The 18,814-nt window shown below is 44.1% G+C and overlaps 1 protein-coding gene across 1 annotated transcript in view; it reads right to left on the reverse strand.

Moving 5' to 3' along the window:
* Positions 1–18,814, reverse strand: part of dmd (dystrophin) — a 462,454-nt gene that overhangs the window by 61,048 nt on the left and 382,592 nt on the right. Inside the window, exons 68-74 of the mRNA XM_090209468.1 lie at positions 18,036–18,225; positions 12,026–12,198; positions 11,295–11,451; positions 8,331–8,445; positions 5,935–6,203; positions 4,072–4,218; positions 1,095–1,163 (exon numbers count right to left, since the gene is read on the reverse strand). Of these exons, the coding sequence (XP_090065594.1) occupies positions 1,095–1,163; positions 4,072–4,218; positions 5,935–6,203; positions 8,331–8,445; positions 11,295–11,451; positions 12,026–12,198; positions 18,036–18,225 (1,120 nt within the window). The remainder of the gene's footprint in view (positions 1–1,094; positions 1,164–4,071; positions 4,219–5,934; positions 6,204–8,330; positions 8,446–11,294; positions 11,452–12,025; positions 12,199–18,035; positions 18,226–18,814) is intronic.

Here is an 18,814-nt window from a genome sequence, read left to right on the forward strand (position 1 = left end):
GGACAGAGATCAAAGCTGTGTGGTTTTATGTCATACTGTGGTCATGGAGAAGCCAAGCAGTGACGGTGACTGACTGTGACTAAGCATGTCTGTTATCTAAGAGCAGAGCACTGTGACTGGGCTTTAGCTATGGTGCAGCTAAGGCCGGCTGACTGTAATGTACTCTGCTCTCTGCACAGACCACACTGACCATGTCTATGGATGAGATGGGGAGGCTCGGCAGACTGTAATGTACTCTGCTCTCTGCACAGACCACACTGACCATGTCTATGGATGAGATGGGGAGGCTCGGCAGACTGTAATGTACTCTGCTCTCTGCACAGACCACACTGACCATGTCTATGGATGAGATGGGGAGGCTCGGCTGACTGTAATGTACTCTGCTCTCTGCACAGACCACACTGACCATGTCTATGGATGAGATGGGGAGGCTCGGCAGACTGTAATGTACTCTGCTCTCTGCACAGACCACACTGACCATGTCTATGGATGAGATGGGGAGGCTCGGCAGACTGATTCTACCACAAAGAAATAGGACACACGTGTTTGACACCATAGGCAGTGTGTGTGTTTATAACAGTGTTGTACTGGGTACACATTTGCACTTATGTTTGGAGGTAAAGTACATTATGGTATGAGGCAAGTGTTGTGTGTGTGTGTGCGTGTGCGCGTGTGCATGTTTGTGTGTGTGCATGTGTGTGTGTGTGTGTATGTATGTGTGTGTGTGCACATGTGTGTGTGTCTGTGCATGAGTGCGTGTGCATGTGTGTGCGTGTGTGTGCATGTGTGTGTGTGTGATGGTGTGTGTGTGTGTGTGTGTGTGTGATGGTGTGTGTGTGTGTGTGTGATGGTATGTGTGTGATGGTCTGTGTGTGGGTGTGTGTGTGTGTATGTGTGTGTGCATGTGTGATGGTGTGTGATGGTGTGTGTGATGGTGTGTGATGGTGTGTGATGGTGTGTGTGATGGTGTGAGATGGACTGTGGTAGCAGCCTGTGAGATGTTTGGGCCAATACAGATACAGCCATAGCAGTGTTGTAATGGAGTCTGATGGAGGAGTGATATGTGATGAGTCCTGCTGAAACAGAACCGTTACCTCAGACACATCCCCCAACTCATCCACCGCCATTCCACCCCCTGACTTTTTACACGTTCCCATGGAAACCTGGTGATGATGGGGGGGGTCAAAATTGTTTAAGATTGTTTTGCAGCAGTAATTATGAATGGCATCTGTACCGCAGCACCCAGCCCAATCAACCCCTTTCTTTCAGACACTTGATCTGTCTGTGTGTGATGTGTGTGATGCGTGTGTATGTGTGTGGTGTGTGTGTATGTGTGTGTGTGTGTGATGTGTGTGGTGTGTGTGTATGTGTGTGTATGTGTGATGTGTGTGTGATGTGTGTGTGATGTGTGTGATGTGTGTGGTGTGTGTGTGTGTGTGTGTGGTGTGGTGTGTGTGTATGTGTGTGGTGTGTGTGTATGTGTGATGTGTGATGTGTGTGTGATGTGTGTGGTGTGTGTGTGATGTGTGTGTGATGTGTGTGTGATGTGTGTGATGTGTGTGGTGTGTGTGTGGTGTGTGTGTGATGTGTGTGTGATGTGTGTGATGTGTGTGATGTGTGTGATGTGTGTGGTGTGTGTGTATGTGTGTGTATGTGTGATGTGTGTGTGATGTGTGTGATGTGTGTGATGTGTGTGGTGTGTGTGTGATGTGTGTGATGTGTGTGGTGTGTGTGTATGTGTGATGTGTGTGTGATGTATGTGTGATGTGTGTGGTGTGTGTGTGACCCTTTCAGGGCATAAAGAGGGGTGCAGTTAGGTAAAAAGGCGTGTTGTCCTCGGCAACAGAGTGGGACAAACTAACAGCGTTGTTGCTATGGTGTCAGTGAGGTTCCAGTCACCTCAACTTCCTTCAGTAGACATGATGGGTGTCAGCAGGAACAGCTGGCGTGTGTGTGTGTGTGTGTGTGTGTGTGAGAGAGCTGCCATATGGTCCTGTCTCCAGGTGTCCATCTCCTTCACACTCCTCTTTATCTCTCCTTCATTCGCTCCCTCTTCCACTCTGCATCCCTTTCTCCACTGCTTTCATCTCAGGCAGGGAGGGAGAGAGGGATGCAGAGTGGAAGAGGGAGAGAATGAAGGAGATATAAAGAGGAGTGTGAAGGAGATGGACACCTGGAGACAGGACCATATGGCAGCTCTCTCACACACACACACACACACACACACAAGACAGAGGCAGGGAGGGAGAGAATGAGAGGAGGAGGGAGGGAGGGATAGAGGGGTCTCAGGGAGGGAGGGAGGGGTCTCAGGGAGGGATAGAGGGGTCTCAGGGAGGGAGGGATAGAGGGGTCTCAGGGAGGGATTGGGGGGTCTCAGGAAGGGAGGGATAGAGGGGTCTCAGGAAGGGAGGGATAGAGGGGTCTCAGGGAGGGAGGGATAGAGGGGTCTCAGGAAGGGAGGGATAGAGGGGTCTCAGGGAGGGAGGGATAGAGGGGTCTCAGGGAGGGAGGGATAGAGGGGTCTCAGGGAGGGAGGGATAGAGGGGTCTCAGGGAGGGAGGGATAGAGGCGTCTCAGGGAGGGAGGGATAGAGGCGTCTCAGGGAGGGAGGGAGGGATAGAGGGGTCTCATGGACGGAGGGAGGGATAGGGGGGTCTCAGGGAGGGAGGGAGGCAGGGATAGAGGGGTCTCAGGGAGGGAGGAAGGGATAGAGGAGTCTCAGGGAAAGAGGGAGGCAGGGATAGAGGGGTCTCAGGGAAGGAGGGAGGGGTCTCAGGGAGGGATTGAGGGGTCTCAGGAAGGGAGGGATAGAGGGGTCTCAGGGAGGGAGGGATAGAGGGGTCTCAGGGAGGGAGGGATAGAGGGGTCTCAGAGAGGGAGGGAGGGATAGAGGGGTCTCAGAGAGGGAGGAAGGGATAGAGGAGTCTCAGGGAAAGAGGGAGGCAGGGATAGAGGGGTCTCACTGTCTCTGTGTTAGACACAGGGCAATCTGACCTCACTGTCTCTGTGTTAGACAAAGGACAATCTGACCTTACTGTCTCTGTGTTAGACTCAGGACAACCTGACCTCACTGTCTCTGTGTTAGACTCAGGACAACCTGACTTCACTGTCTCTGTGTTAGACTCAGGACAACCTAACCTCACTGTCTCTGTGTTAGACTCAGGACAACCTGACCTCACTGTCTCTGTGTTAGACTCAGGACAACCTAACCTCACTGTCTCTGTGTTAGACTCAGGACAACCTGACCTCACTGTCTCTGTGTTAGACTCAGGACAACCTGACCTCACTGTTAGACTCAGGACAACCTGACCTCACTGTCTCTGTGTTAGACTCAGGACAACCTGACTTCACTGTCTCTGTGTTAGACTCAGGACAACCTGACCTCACTGTCTCTGTGTTAGACTCAGGACAACCTGACCTCACTGTCTCTGTGTTAGACTCAGGACAACCTAACCTCACTGTCTCTGTGTTAGACTCAGGACAACCTGACCTCACTGTCTCTGTGTTAGACTCAGGACAACCTGACCTCACTGTCTCTGTGTTAGACTCAGGACAACCTAACCTCACTGTCTCTGTGTTAGACTCAGGACAACCTGACCTCACTGTCTCTGTGTTAGACTCAGGACAACCTGACCTCACTGTTAGACTCAGGACAACCTGACCTCACTGTCTCTGTGTTAGACTCAGGACAACCTGACTTCACTGTCTCTGTGTTAGACTCAGGACAACCTGACCTCACTGTCTCTGTGTTAGACTCAGGACAACCTGACCTCACTGTCTCTGTGTTAGACTCAGGACAACCTGACCTCACTGTCTCTGTGTTAGACTCAGGACAACCTGACCTCACTGTCTCTGTGTTAGACTCAGGACAACCTGACCTCACTGTCTCTGTGTTAGACTCAGGACAACCTGACCTCACTGTCTCTGTGTTAGACTCAGGACAACCTGACCTCACTGTCTCTGTGTTAGACTCAGGACAATCTGACGATGGGACGGACGCTCCTCGAGGTCATTGTTAATGAGGTCAGGGTGCTCAGTCAGTGTGTTTCATAGAGAACTGTGTGTGTTTACCTGTAGCATCCTCCAGCGTGTGTTGAGGTCATCCAGTCTGTCCAGGTTGGGTCGTGAGAGGACAAGGTCAGGAGGGCCGAAGGTAGAGGCCAGGTTGTTGACGTGACTCACATCGTCTTTGATAGGAGCGATCTCTGCCTGGAACGCCTGCAGCGAAGAAGACACACACACACACACACACACACACACACACACATTGAAGATGGAGTGGTGGACCAATTATTGTACCTTCATACACTCCCTAGTGAACACACACGGTACCCCTTATACACTTTCATCAGCTGGAGAGATGTGTTCATTTGACCTCAGGAAGACTAGTGGTCACTAAGACATCAGCTGGAGAGATGTGTTCATTTGACCTCAGGAAGACTAGTGGTCACTAAGACATTAGCTGGAGAGATGTGTTCATTTGACCTCAGGAAGACTAGTGGTCACTAAGACATCAGCTGGAGAGATGTGTTCATTTGACCTCAGGAAGACTAGTGGTCACTAAGACATTAGCTGGAGAGATGTGTTCATTTGACCTCAGGAAGACTAGTGGTCACTAAGACATCAGCTGGAGAGATGTGTTCACTTTGCCAGAGTCAGATGCGTCTCTGCGTGCGGTTTGAAGGAAGTTGCTAAGTGGCTCTAGCGCAATTGCTAACTAGCATTAGCGCAATGACTGGAAGTCTATGGGTATCTCCTTGCATGCTAGCAGATACCCATAGACTTCCAGTCACTGTGCTAATGCTAATTAGCATTGGCTATCAAAACTACCTCAAACTTTCTAGTGAAGTAGATAAAGGGCATCGTTGCCAACATCTGAAAGTATCCCGTTAAGGAATCAGCTAATGGAGACCCAAATGAAAAAAAATAATCTGTATCCAATCTCACCTTGACTCTCTATCTGTTAAATTAGGGTGCATGTGTTTGTGTGTCTCTCACCTGGACTCTCTATCTGTTAAATTAGGGTGCATGTGTTTGTGTGTCTCTCACCTTGACTCTCTATCTGTTAAATTAGGGTGCATGTGTTTGTGTGTCTCTCACCTTGACTCTCTATCTGTTAAATTAGGGTGCATGTGTTTGTGTGTCTCTCACCTTGACTCTCTCTATCTGTTAAATTAGGGTGCATGTGTTTGTGTGTCTCTCACCTTGACTCTCTATCTGTTAAATTAGGGTGCATGTGTTTGTGTGTCTCTCACCTTGACTCTCTATCTGTTAAATTAGGGTGCATGTGTTTTTGTGTCTCTCACCTTGACTCTCTCTATCTGTTAAATTAGGGTGCATGTGTTTTTGTGTCTCTCACCTTGACTCTCTCTATCTGTTAAATTAGGGTGCATGTGTTTGTGTGTCTCTCATCTTGACTCTCTCTATCTGTTAAATTAGGGTGCATGTGTTTGTGTGTCTCTCACCTTGACTCTCTCTATCTGTTAAATTAGGGTGCATGTGTTTGTGTGTCTCTCACCTTGACTCTCTCTATCTGTTAAATTAGGGTGCATGTGTTTGTGTGTCTCTCACCTTGACTCTATCTGTTAAATTAGGGTGCATGTGTTTGTGTGTCTCTCACCTTGACTCTCTCTATCTGTTAAATTAGGGTGCATGTGTTTGTGTGTCTCTCATCTTGACTCTCTCTATCTGTTAAATTAGGGTGCATGTGTTTGTGTGTCTCTCATCTTGACTCTCTCTATCTGTTAAATTAGGGTGCATGTGTTTGTGTGTCTCTCACCTTGACTCTCTATCTGTTAAATTAGGGTGCATGTGTTTGTGTGTCTCTCACCTTGACTCTCTCTATCTGTTAAATTAGGGTGCATGTGTTTGTGCCTCTCACCTTGACTCTCTCTATCTGTTAAATTAGGGTGCATGTGTTTGTGTGTCTCTCACCTTGACCCTGTCAATGTGTTCAGGTAGTGAGTCTATGAGCAGGTCTCCTACAGGCTCCCAGGCCTCCTTCACCATCTCAGCCTGGCTCAGCCTCAGCTCCAGCTGGTCCTGGGCCTTCTGAAGCTCCAACAGCCTATCCAGAGCCAGCTCCAGCCTCCTCTGCCAATCAGCAGCCTCCTCGTTAAGCCCCTCCCACCCAGACGCCACATCCTCTGCTTCCTTTCGCAGGACCCGCCCCACGTTCTGGGCACGCTCCTCTGGACTGATGTCTGACAGGACAGAAAGAAATGGTTTGATTCATTTTGTGTCCCCTCAGGGAATGATCAGGTTTGATAGAAATTAAGGAGTTATCGGATTGTATGACCTGACACAACAATTCTAATTTCACTAAGATTATAAACTACTTATAAGATTGAAATTCAAACTCTGGATGATTACTTCTTGAAAGTGATTTGGTTGCTTAATTTTCTTGATCAGCCCTAAATCCTTTCCGACCTCATCACATATAGGCTCAAACATCACTTAGACTATAGGGCTCATGGTTTAGCAAAACAGAATCCTAAATCCTTTCCAACCTCATCACATATAGGCTCAAACATCACTTAGACTATAGGGCTCATGGTTTAGCAAAACAGAATCCTAAATCCTTCCCGACCTTATCACATATAGGCTCAAACATCACTTAGACTATAGGGCTCATGGTTTAGCCAAACAGAATCCCACACCTGAGGAAAACACATTGGAGCCCATTGAATTGAATGAGCAGCAAGAGTTCAAGAGTTTCCCTCACTACGGGTTGCCAGGCAGTTGCTATGGCAAAGAGGTCACACTCAGCATGTTTGGGAACAAACGGGAGCAGGCTGTTTAGTAAGGAACCCAACTGAAACAGCAGGGCATGGCGTCTTCTCATTTCTACACCTTTTATTGGAAAATGCTGATCTTAGACCACCAAAATAGTAGTGGAATAAAACTCCTTTGGCTTACTGTTCCTCTGTTTTATAAACAGAACCCCGTGAGCCAATCACAGAGCCCGAACTGGCTGTCAAGTCAGCTGATGTTATGAACTTAGTCATAATCAGATGATGGACAGTAGAGTTCTGCCCACTCAGGGAAACATGTCAGTCAACTGAGACACACTGCTGTGAAAAAGTATTGGCCTCATCTCTGATTTTCTCTATTTTTGCACATTTTTGATACTGAATGTTTTCAGAACTTCAACCAAAACCTGATATTAAACCTGATATTAAACCTGATATTAAACCTGATATTAAACCTGATATTAAACCTGATATTAAACCTGATATTAAATAACCTGAGTGAACAAATAACAAAAAACACCCATTTCCCCCTGTGTGTGAAAAAGGTAAATGCCCCTTTACACTAAATAACTGGTTGTGCCACCTTTAGCTGCCATGACTCCAACCAAACGCTTCCTGTAGTTGTTGATTAGTCTCACATTGCTGTGGAGGAATTCTGACCCACTCTTGCATGCAGAACGGCTGTAACTCAGCTACATGTGTGGGTTTACAAGCGTGAACTGCTCATTTCAAGTCCTGCCACAACATCTCAGTCTGTACTTTGTACTAGGCCTTTCCAAAACTTCAAATGTGTTGTTTTTTTAGTCATTTTCATGTAGACTTGATTGTGTGTTTTGGATCATTGTCTTTCTGCATGACCCAGCTGTGCTTCAGCTCACAGACAGATGGCCTGACGTTCTCCAGTAGAATTCTCTGATACAGAGCAGAATTCACAGTCCCTTCTACTAAGGCAAGTCGTCCAGGTCCTGAGGCAGCACAGCATCCCCACAGCCATGTGTGAGACTGATCAACAACTACAGGAAGCGTTTGGTTGGAGTCATGGCAGCTAAAGGTGGCACAACCAGTTATTGAGTGTAAAGGGGCAATTACTTTTTCACACACAGGGGGCATTAGGTGTTGCATAAAATTGTTTATGAAATAAATAAATTAATGGTTGTGTTATTTGTTCACTCAGGTTCCCTTTATCCAATATTAGGCTTTGGTTGAAGATCTGATAACATTCAATATCAAAAATATGCAGAAGTAGGGAGAATTAGACAGGGGGAAACAGGTTCTCTCTGCACTGTATCTTGTCAGTGACATGACCATTAATGTGCATACGCATGTGTATTATAAGTAGGTAAAAATGAGTGTTGGTGTCCGTGAGCAGGATGAGTGTATCTGTTGGTGTTTATCAGTGTATCTGTTGGTGTTTATCAGTGTATCTGTTGGTGTTTATCAGTGTATCTGTTGGTGTTTATCAGTGTATCTGTTGGTGTTTATCAGTGTGTGATGAGTAACCTTTCTTTAGACTCGCGATAAGCCCATGAATTAATACCTAGGCTTTAGTTCAGCGGGCTAACAGTGTGTCCCACTCACCTCTCTGGACAGGCTGAGGCTCCCTCTCAGCAGGCAGCTCAGACAGGAAGATCTGAACCTGGTCCAGAGCCCCGTTAACCACCGGACCCTTGGCCCTCAGATCTTTCCTGAAGCTCTGTAACACACACAAAATCAAATCAAACGTCATCGATCACATGTTTGGTAAAGAACAGTAGACTAACAGTGAGAAGTCTTACTTCCGGGTCCTTTTCCAACAACGCAGAGATAAAGATACAACATAGAAATAGTGACGAGAAATCAATACACAGGAAATGACGAATAACAATAACATGCAGTATGAGTCCATGTTACAGTGTGTGTGTGTGTGGTGTGTGTGGTGTGTGTGGTGTGTGTGTGTGTGTGTGTGTGTGTGTGTGTGTGTGTGTGTGTGTGTGTGTGTGTGTGTGTGTGTGTGTGTGTGTGTAGAGTCCAGTATGTCTGCATAAAATCAGTGCAAGACAGTTAGTGCAAAAACACACACACACACACACACACACACACACACACAGCGTAAAGCACAGGCTCCATGACAACGGCAGAAAACTGTCATCAGTTCTTAATGATGTTGCAGAATAGTGTCATCAGTTCTTAATGATGTTGCAGAGTACTGTCATCAGTTCTTAATGATGTTGCAGAATACTGTCATCAGTTCTTAAGGATGTTGCAGATTACTGTCATCAGTTCTTAATGATGTTGCAGAATACTGTCATCAGTTCTTAATGATGTTGCAGGGTACTGTCATCAGTTCTTAATGATGTTGCAGAGTACTGTCATCAGTTCTTAATGATGTTGCAGAATACTGTCATCAGTTCTTAAGGATGTTGCAGATTACTGTCATCAGTTCTTAATGATGTTGCAGAATACTGTCATCAGTTCTTAATGATGTTGCAGGGTACTGTCATCAGTTCTTAATGATGTTGCAGAGTACTGTCATCAGTTCTTAATGATGTTGCAGAATACTGTCATCAGTTCTTAAGGATGTTGTAGATTACTGTCATCAGTTCTTAATGATGTTGCAGAATACTGTCATCAGTTCTTAATGATGTTGCAGGGTACTGTCATCAGTTCTTAATGATGTTGCAGAGTACTGTCATCAGTTCTTAATGATGTTACAGAATACTGTCATCAGTTCTTAATGATGTTGCAGAATACTGTCATCAGTTCTTAAGGATGTTGTAGATTACTGTCATCAGTTCTTAATGATGTTGCAGAGAACTGTCATCAGTTCTTAATGATGTTACAGAATACTGTCATCAGTTCTTAATGATGTTGCAGAATACTGTCATCAGTTCTTAAGGATGTTGCAGATTACTGTCATCAGTTCTTAATGATGTTGCAGAATACTGTCATCAGTTCTTAATGATGTTGCAGAATACTGTCATCAGTTCTTAATGATGTTGCAGGGTACTGTCATCAGTTCTTAATGATGTTGCAGAGTACTGTCATCAGTTCTTAATGATGCATGATGTCCTCATTAGGAGTATGATGATACATTACAAAAACATTCCAATATTGTGTATTGCTAACATCTCCATAATGCAGTGAACTTGCAGTGTGGCTCATCTGCTCCCTGAACAACTTATGCTGTTATAAACCAGTTATAAACCAGATATAAACCAGATATAAACCGGTAATAAACCAGATATAAACCGGTAATAAACCGGTAATAAACCAGATATAAACCAGATATAAACCAGATATAAACCAGATATAAACCGGTAATAAACCGGTAATAAACCAGTAATAAACCAGTTATAAACCAGATATAAACCAGATATAAACCAGATATAAACCAGATATAAACCGGTAATAAACCAGATATAAACCAGATATAAACCAGATATAAACCAGTTATAAACATATATAAACCAGATATAAACAGATATACACCAGATATAAACCAGATATAAACCAGATATAAACCGGTAATAAACCAGATATAAACCAGATATAAACCAGTTATAAACATATATAAACCAGATATAAACCAGTTATAAACATATATAAACCAGATATAAACAGATATACACCAGATATAAACCAGATATAAACCAGTTATAAACCAGTTATAAACCAGATATAAACCAGATATAAACCGGTAATAAACCAGATATAAACCAGATATAAACCAGATATAAACCAGATATAAACCAGATATAAACCGGTAATAAACCAGATATAAACCAGATATAAACCAGTTATAAACCAGTTATAAACCAGATATAAACCAGATATAAACCAGATATAAACCAGATATAAACCGGTAATAAACCAGATATAAACCAGATATAAACCAGATATAAACCAGATATAAACCAGTTATAAACCAGTTATAAACCAGTTATAAACCAGATATAAACCAGATATAAACCGGTAATAAACCAGATATAAACCAGATATAAACCAGATATAAACCAGATATAAACCAGATATAAACCGGTAATAAACCAGATATAAACCAGATATAAACCAGATATAAACCAGATATAAACCAGATATAAACCAGATATAAACCGGTAATAAACCAGATATAAACCAGATATAAACCATATATAAACCAGATATAAACCAGATATAAACCAGATATAAACCAGTTATAAACCAGATATAAACCAGATATAAACATATATAAACCAGTTATAAACATATATAAACATATATAAACCAGATATAAACAGATATACACCAGATATAAACCAGATATAAACCAGATATAAACCAGATATAAACCAGATATAAACCAGATATAAACATATATAAACCATTACATCTGCTTACGATTTCTGGCGTATCAATGTATCTATGAACCAACCAACTAGTGAATCACCCAACCAAAACCAACCAGCTAACCACCCAGCCAACCAACCAGCCACCCACCCAACCAACCAGCCACCAACCAAAACCAACCAGCTAACCACCCAGCCAGCCAGCTAACCACCCAGCCAGCCAGTATTCCGCTCTCACCCTGTGTGTGTCCAGCTGTTGTTGCACAGCAGGGACGTCGCCCCCTACTGGTGGTTCCTGCTCCAGCAGGTCAGTCTTCATCTGCAGCCAGGCTATCAGCTCCTGAAGGGTCATGTGTATCCGCTTCCATGGAGCCATTTCCCCTTCCAGGTGAGATCTACAACATACACATAGAAGCATAGATATAAGACCGGATCGTAGATATTCCTATCTAAACTGGCCTGGATCGTAGATATTCTTATCTAAACTGGCCTGGATCGTAGATATTCCTATCTAAACAAGACTGGATCAAATATATTCCTAGCTAAACTGGACTGGACCGTAGATATTCTTATCTAACCTGGACTGGATCAAATATATTCCTATCTAAACAAGACTGGATCAAATATATTACTACCTAAACAAGACTGGATCAAATATATTCTTATCTAACCTAGGCTGGATCAAATATATTCCTACCTAAACAAGACTGGATCAAATATATTCCTATCTAAACTAGACTGGATCAAATATATTACTATCTAAACTGGACTGTTGACCAGGGATGCTCAACCCTTCCTCCTGAGGAAGAAAGGTCCAACCCTACTCAGTCTAACACACCTGATTGTAGTAATTAGATGCTCATCCCGGACCTTGATTATCTGAATCAGGAGCGAAAACCTGCACCCTTTTGTCACCATGAATGAACACATGGAGGCAGGCATGAGAAAGGGGGCTGGCCTGGTGTCTACCTCATACTCATGGTTTTGCTGCGGAGCTCGTCCCAGCGCTGGCCCATGTTGTCCAGGCGGCTCTGTAGGAGTACGGCATCGTCTGAGCCGGTCAGAGACGTCACGATACGCTGACCATTCTCATCCAGAGAGTGGTACAGTTCTGTGTGGCCATCTATCTCCCCCTGAAGGTCCTACACACACACACACACACACACACACACACACACACACCGAGCATACACACACACACACACACACACACACACACACACACACACACACACACACACACACACACACACACACACACACACACACATACACACACACACACACACACACACACACACACACACACACACACACACACACACAGAGCATACACACACACACACACACACAGAGCATACACACACACACACACACACACACACACACACACACATACACACACACACACACACACAGAGCATACACACACACACACACACACACACACACACACACGCACACAGAGCATATACACACACACACACACACACACACACACACACACACGTCCAATCATTAGTAGGTATCTAAATAATTATAATGTTCTGTGACATATGACTGAATGATTTCGATGCATTTTGACCAGGAGTTAATGTATTATCAGTCTTATTAAAGCCTAGGAACCATTAGATTCATATCTATATATTATAATAATGATATATGTCCTCCTATAGAAGGAACCATTAGATTCATATCTATATATTATAATAATGATATATGTCCTCCTATAGAAGGAGCCATTAGATGACTACATATTATAATAATGGTATATGTCCTCCTATAGAAGGAACCATTAGATTCATATCTATATATTATAATAATGATATATGTCCTCCTATAGAAGGAACCATTAGATTCATATCTATATATTATAATAATGATATATGTCCTCCTATAGAAGGAACCATTAGATTCATATCTATATATTATAATAATGATATATGTCCTCCTATAGAAGGAGCCATTAGATGACTACATATTATAATAATGATATATGTCCTCCTATAGAAGGAACCATTAGATTCATATCTATATATTATAATAATGATATATGTCCTCCTATAGAAGGAGCCATTAGATGACTACATATTATAATAATGATATATGTCCTCCTATAGAAGAAGCCATTAGATGACTACATATTATAATAATGATATATGTCCTCCTATAGAAGAAGCCATTAGATGACTACATATTATAATAATGATATATGTCCTCCTATAGAAGGAGCCATTAGATGACTACATATTATAATAATGATATATGTCCTCCTATAGAAGAAACCATTAGATGACTACATATTATAATAATGATATATGTCCTCCTATAGAAGAAACCATTAGATGACTACATATTATAATAATGATATATGTCCTCCTATAGAAGAAACCATTAGATGACTACATATTATAATAATGATATATGTCCTCCTATAGAAGAAACCATTAGATGACTACATATTATAATAATGATGGACATGCCCAAACAGAGCAGCCACTCTCTCAGCCTAATATTCTAGAATCCTAATGAATCCATGAGTCTTTCTCATTATTGTCATTAATGTCCTGCAGGTGAAAGAGCCAGGTTTTCCAGGTATTACCTGAGTACCTTCTCCACTAGCTGGGTACATACTGTACATATTATGATGGGGAATGTCCAACCAAAGCTCCCCACCTCACCATACACTCTTAGAAAACAAGGTGCAATCTAGAACCTAAAAGGGTTCTTCGGCTGTCCCCATAGGAGAACCCTTTGAAGAACCCCTTTTGGTTATAGGTAGAACCCTTTTCTACATGGAACCAAAATGGTTCTACCTGGAACCAAAAAGGGTTCTCCTATGGGGACTTCTGAAGAACCCTTTTGGAATCTTTTTTTGTACTCTCAATCTAATGTTCTCTAATGATCCTAATTAGTCCATTCCTTTCCCCTGACTGGCATCATCAGATGCTGCAGGTCTAAGAGTCATGTGGCTGTGAGGTTTGATCTCAGAGAGGGCAGAATGACGTCACAGAATAGAAGACTACATAACAACCATTCATAGAATCTCCTTAGCAACCCCATGTGCCTCATTGACTTAACGCACGTACCAAAACCACACAACAAGTTTCCTCACAGGAAAACATGACGTTATTTGAATTGAAATGTAATTGACTGTAAATATACACTGAGTGTACAAAACATTAAGAACAGCCTTGATTCGGGATTCCCGAGTGGCGCAGTGGTCTAAGGCACTGCATCGCAGTGCTAGCTGTGCCACTAGAGATTCTGGGTTCGAGTCCAGGCTCTTGATACACGTGGGAAACTGTTGAGTGTGAAAAACCCAGCAGCGTTGCAGTTCTTGACACACTGGTGTGACTGGCACCTACTACCATACCCTGTTCAAAGTCACTTCAATCTTTTGTCTTGCCCTGTCACTCTCTAAATGACACACATACACAATCCATGTTTCAAGACTTAAACATCCTTGTTTAACCTGTCTCCTCCTCTTCATCTACACTGATTGAAGTGGATTTAACAAGTGACATCAATAAGGGATCATAACTTTAACCTGGATCCACCTGGTCAGTCTAGGTCATGGAAAGAGCAGGTGTTCCTAATGTTTGGTCCACTCAGTGTACAGCAACAACAAAGCCTACTGTATTAAATGGACAATTTCTGACCGTGGTTCATTCAAGTGAGCACTACGTCTGAAGTGACTGTCTTTCTCCAACTCCGAGACAGACGAACAGTGCAAGACAGAAGAATACACAGACACGTTCAGTACTGGACAGAAGAATACACAGACACGTTCAGTACTGGACAGAAGAATAAACAGACACACGTTCAGTACTGGACAGAAGAATACACAGACACACGTTCAGTACTGGACAGAAGAATACACAGACACGTTCAGTACTGGACAGAAGAATACACAGACACGTTCAGTACTGGACAGAAGAATACACAGACACACGTTCAGTACTGGACAGAAGAATACACAGACACGTTCAGTACTGGACAGAAGAATACACAGACACACGTTCAGTACTGGACAGAAGAATACACAGACACACGTTCAGTACTGGACAGAAGAATACACAGACACACGTTCAGTACTGGACAGAAGAATACACAGACACACGTTCAGTACTGGACAGAAGAATACACAGACACGTTCAGTACTGGACAGAAGAATACACAGACACACGTTCAGTACTGGACAGAAGAATACACAGACACACGTTCAGTACTGGACAGAAGAATACACAGACACGTTCAGTACTGGACAGAAGAATACACAGACACACGTTCAGTACTGGACAGAAGAATACACAGACACACGTTCAGTACTGGACAGAAGAATACACAGACACGTTCAGTACTGGACAGAAGAATACACAGACACGTTCAGTACTGGACAGAAGAATACACAGACACACGTTCAGTACTGGACAGAAGAATACACAGACACACGTTCAGTACTGGACAGAAGAATACACAGACACGTTCAGTACTGGACAGAAGAATACACAGACACACGTTCAGTACTGGACAGAAGAATACACAGACACACGTTCAGTACTGGACAGAAGAATACACAGACACACGTTCAGTACTGGACAGAAGAATACACAGACACGTTCAGTACTGGACAGAAGAATACACAGACACACGTTCAGTACTGGACAGAAGAATACACAGACACACGTTCAGTACTGGACAGAAGAATACACAGACACGTTCAGTACTGGACAGAAGAATACACAGACACACGTTCAGTACTGGACAGAAGAATACACAGACACGTTCAGTACTGGACAGAAGAATACACAGACACGTTCAGTACTGGACAGAAGAATACACAGACACGTTCAGTACTGGACAGAAGAATACACAGACACGTTCAGTACTGGACAGAAGAATACACAGACACGTTCAGTACTGGACAGAAGAATACACAGACACGTTCAGTACTGGACAGAAGAATACACAGACACACGTTCAGTACTGGACAGAAGAATACACAGACACGTTCAGTACTGGACAGAAGAATACACAGACACACGTTCAGTACTGGACAGAAGAATACACAGACACGTTCAGTACTGGACAGAAGAATACACAGACACACGTTCAGTACTGGACAGAAGAATACACAGACACGTTCAGTACTGGACAGAAGAATACACAGACACGTTCAGTACTGGACAGAAACCCTTCCCAGTGACCAGTAAGTTTTAATCTCTAACCTGAACTTGGTAGGTTTTCCTGCGCAACATATTATCCACTTAAGGCAACGCTTCACACAACTAAGAAAACATCTCTTCTGTCGCCAAACTCAATCAAGTGTCGATGCTTTCTGTGTTTCTCCGTGAGTTACAATGAGCACTGTGCCTATGTGAGTGTGTGTGTGTGAGTGTGAGTGTCTGCTCGTGTGCATGTGTGTGAGGAAGAGGGAGAGACCCAATAGAATGAGGTACAGAAGGCTGGTTGATGTCCGACACACAGCGACTGTTGTTCACTGGGGGAGAGAGTGGAGAAAGTGGGCGACTACTGCTGCACAGAGGGTCAGAAATGTTCCCTTTCCAAACTCAGAACAGGCCTGTCTCTTCACAACCCACAATACAGTGTGAGTTGGGGTTGGGGGGTCCTGTCTTTGTCCACTCCTTGGAGTCTGGACCTTGTCTCGTCCCCCCAGCCAGGCCTAACATTCCTGTCATACCAGCCGGGGTATTGAGGGGCACACATGGCAGTCAGGGGAAGGTACCGAGGACAAGAGACTGGGTCAGACTGCTGGCTGCTTTCTAGAACACATCACACACCCTGCACATACTGTACTGACACCTCCCCCACCCTGAGACACTTCACACTAATGCCACTCAAGCTGAGCTGACTCAACTGAGAGATGACTCAACAATTTGACTTTGTTGAATTGAGTCTATGAAATGACTCTTAACTAAGTCTATGAACGGATTCTGAACTGACACTATTAGTTGATTCTATGAGTTGACTGTATGAACTGACTTTGAATTGACTCTGAATTGACTCTACAGTATCAACAGTTTGTGTGTGTGAGTACCTGGAACTGCCCCAGCAGGTGACTGACTCTACAGTATGAACTGAGTGTGAGTACCTGGAACTGCCCCAGCAGGTGACTGACTCTACAGTATGAACTGAGTGTGAGTACCTGGAACTGCCCCAGCAGGAGACTGACTCTATAGTATGAACTGAGTGTGAGTACCTGGAACTGCCCCAGCAGGTGACTGACTCTACAGTATGAACTGAGTGTGAGTACCTGGAACTGCCCCAGCAGGTGACTGACTCTACAGTATGAACTGAGTGTGAGTACCTGGAACTTCCCCAGCAGGAGACTGGCTCTACAGTATGAACTGAGTGTGAGTACCTGGAACTGCCCCAGCAGGTGACTGACTCTACAGTATGAACTGAGTGTGAGTACCTGGAACTGCCCCAGCAGGTGACTGACTCTACAGTATGAACTGAGTGTGAGTACCTGGAACTGCCCCAGCAGGAGACTGACTCTACAGTATGAACTGAGTGTGAGTACCTGGAACTGCCCCAGAAGGAGACTGACTCTACAGTATGAACTGAGTGTGAGTACCTGGAACTGCCCCAGCAGGTGACTGACTCTACAGTATGAACTGAGTGTGAGTACCTGGAACTGCCCCAGCAGGTGACTGACTCTACAGTATGAACTGAGTGTGAGTACCTGGAACTGCCCCAGCAGGAGACTGACTCTACAGTATGAACTGAGTGTGAGTACCTGGAACTGCCCCAGCAGGTGACTGACTCTACAGTATGAACTGAGTGTGAGTACCTGGAACTGCCCCAGCAGGTGACTGACTCTACAGTATGAACTGAGTGTGACTACCTGGAACTGCCCCAGCAGGTGACTGAATCTACAGTATGAACTGAGTGTGAGTACCTGGAACTGCCCCAGCAGGTGACTGAATCTACAGTATGAACTGAGTGTGAGTACCTGGAACTGCCCCAGCAGGTGTCGTACAGCCTCAGGGTCCTCCAGCAGCCTCTCCTTGTGTGAGGCGTCCAGCAGGACGTTACAGGTGGTCTCTGCCTCCGTCAGCCAGTTGAGGAACTCCTTCAGGTCCAGGTAGAACTGCTGTAACAGCCTCAGAGCAGCTGACAGAGCCGCCTCACGGTCCCCGACACTACATCCACAAATAGGAACACATGTACAGAAACTGTTGTTGGCACCGCTACACACACACACACAGGTCACAAGTTCAGAGGGCAAACTGGGGTCATACATCAGTGTTATGATGTGGCCTGTCACGGGGAAATTTAGTAGAACTAACAGTGAGGGTCAATGTGTGTGCGTGCATTCAGATGTACTGTGCATTGTGTGTGTGTGTTCAGGTGTACTGAGAGACAGCATGATGAAGTGCTTTCAGGAGCATGTGGGACTGATGCAGACTGACTGACTGACTGACTGACTAACTGACTGACTGATTAACTGACTGACTGACTGATTAACTGACTGACTGACTGACTAACTGACTGACTGACTGATTAACTGACTGACTGACTGACTAACTGACTGACTGATTAACTGACTGACTGACTGACTAACTGACTGACTGACTAACTGACTGGTTGACTGACTGACTGATTAACTGACTGACTGACTGATTAACTGATTGACTGACTAACTGACTGGTTGACTGACTGACTGATTAACTGAATGACTGACTGGTTAATTAACTGACTGACTGACCGACAGACTAACTGACTGGCTAA

This window comes from Oncorhynchus mykiss, chromosome 18 (genome assembly GCF_057628025.1).
Source record: "Oncorhynchus mykiss isolate SJ-2025 chromosome 18, ASM5762802v1, whole genome shotgun sequence".
Taxonomy (NCBI): domain Eukaryota; kingdom Metazoa; phylum Chordata; class Actinopteri; order Salmoniformes; family Salmonidae; genus Oncorhynchus; species Oncorhynchus mykiss.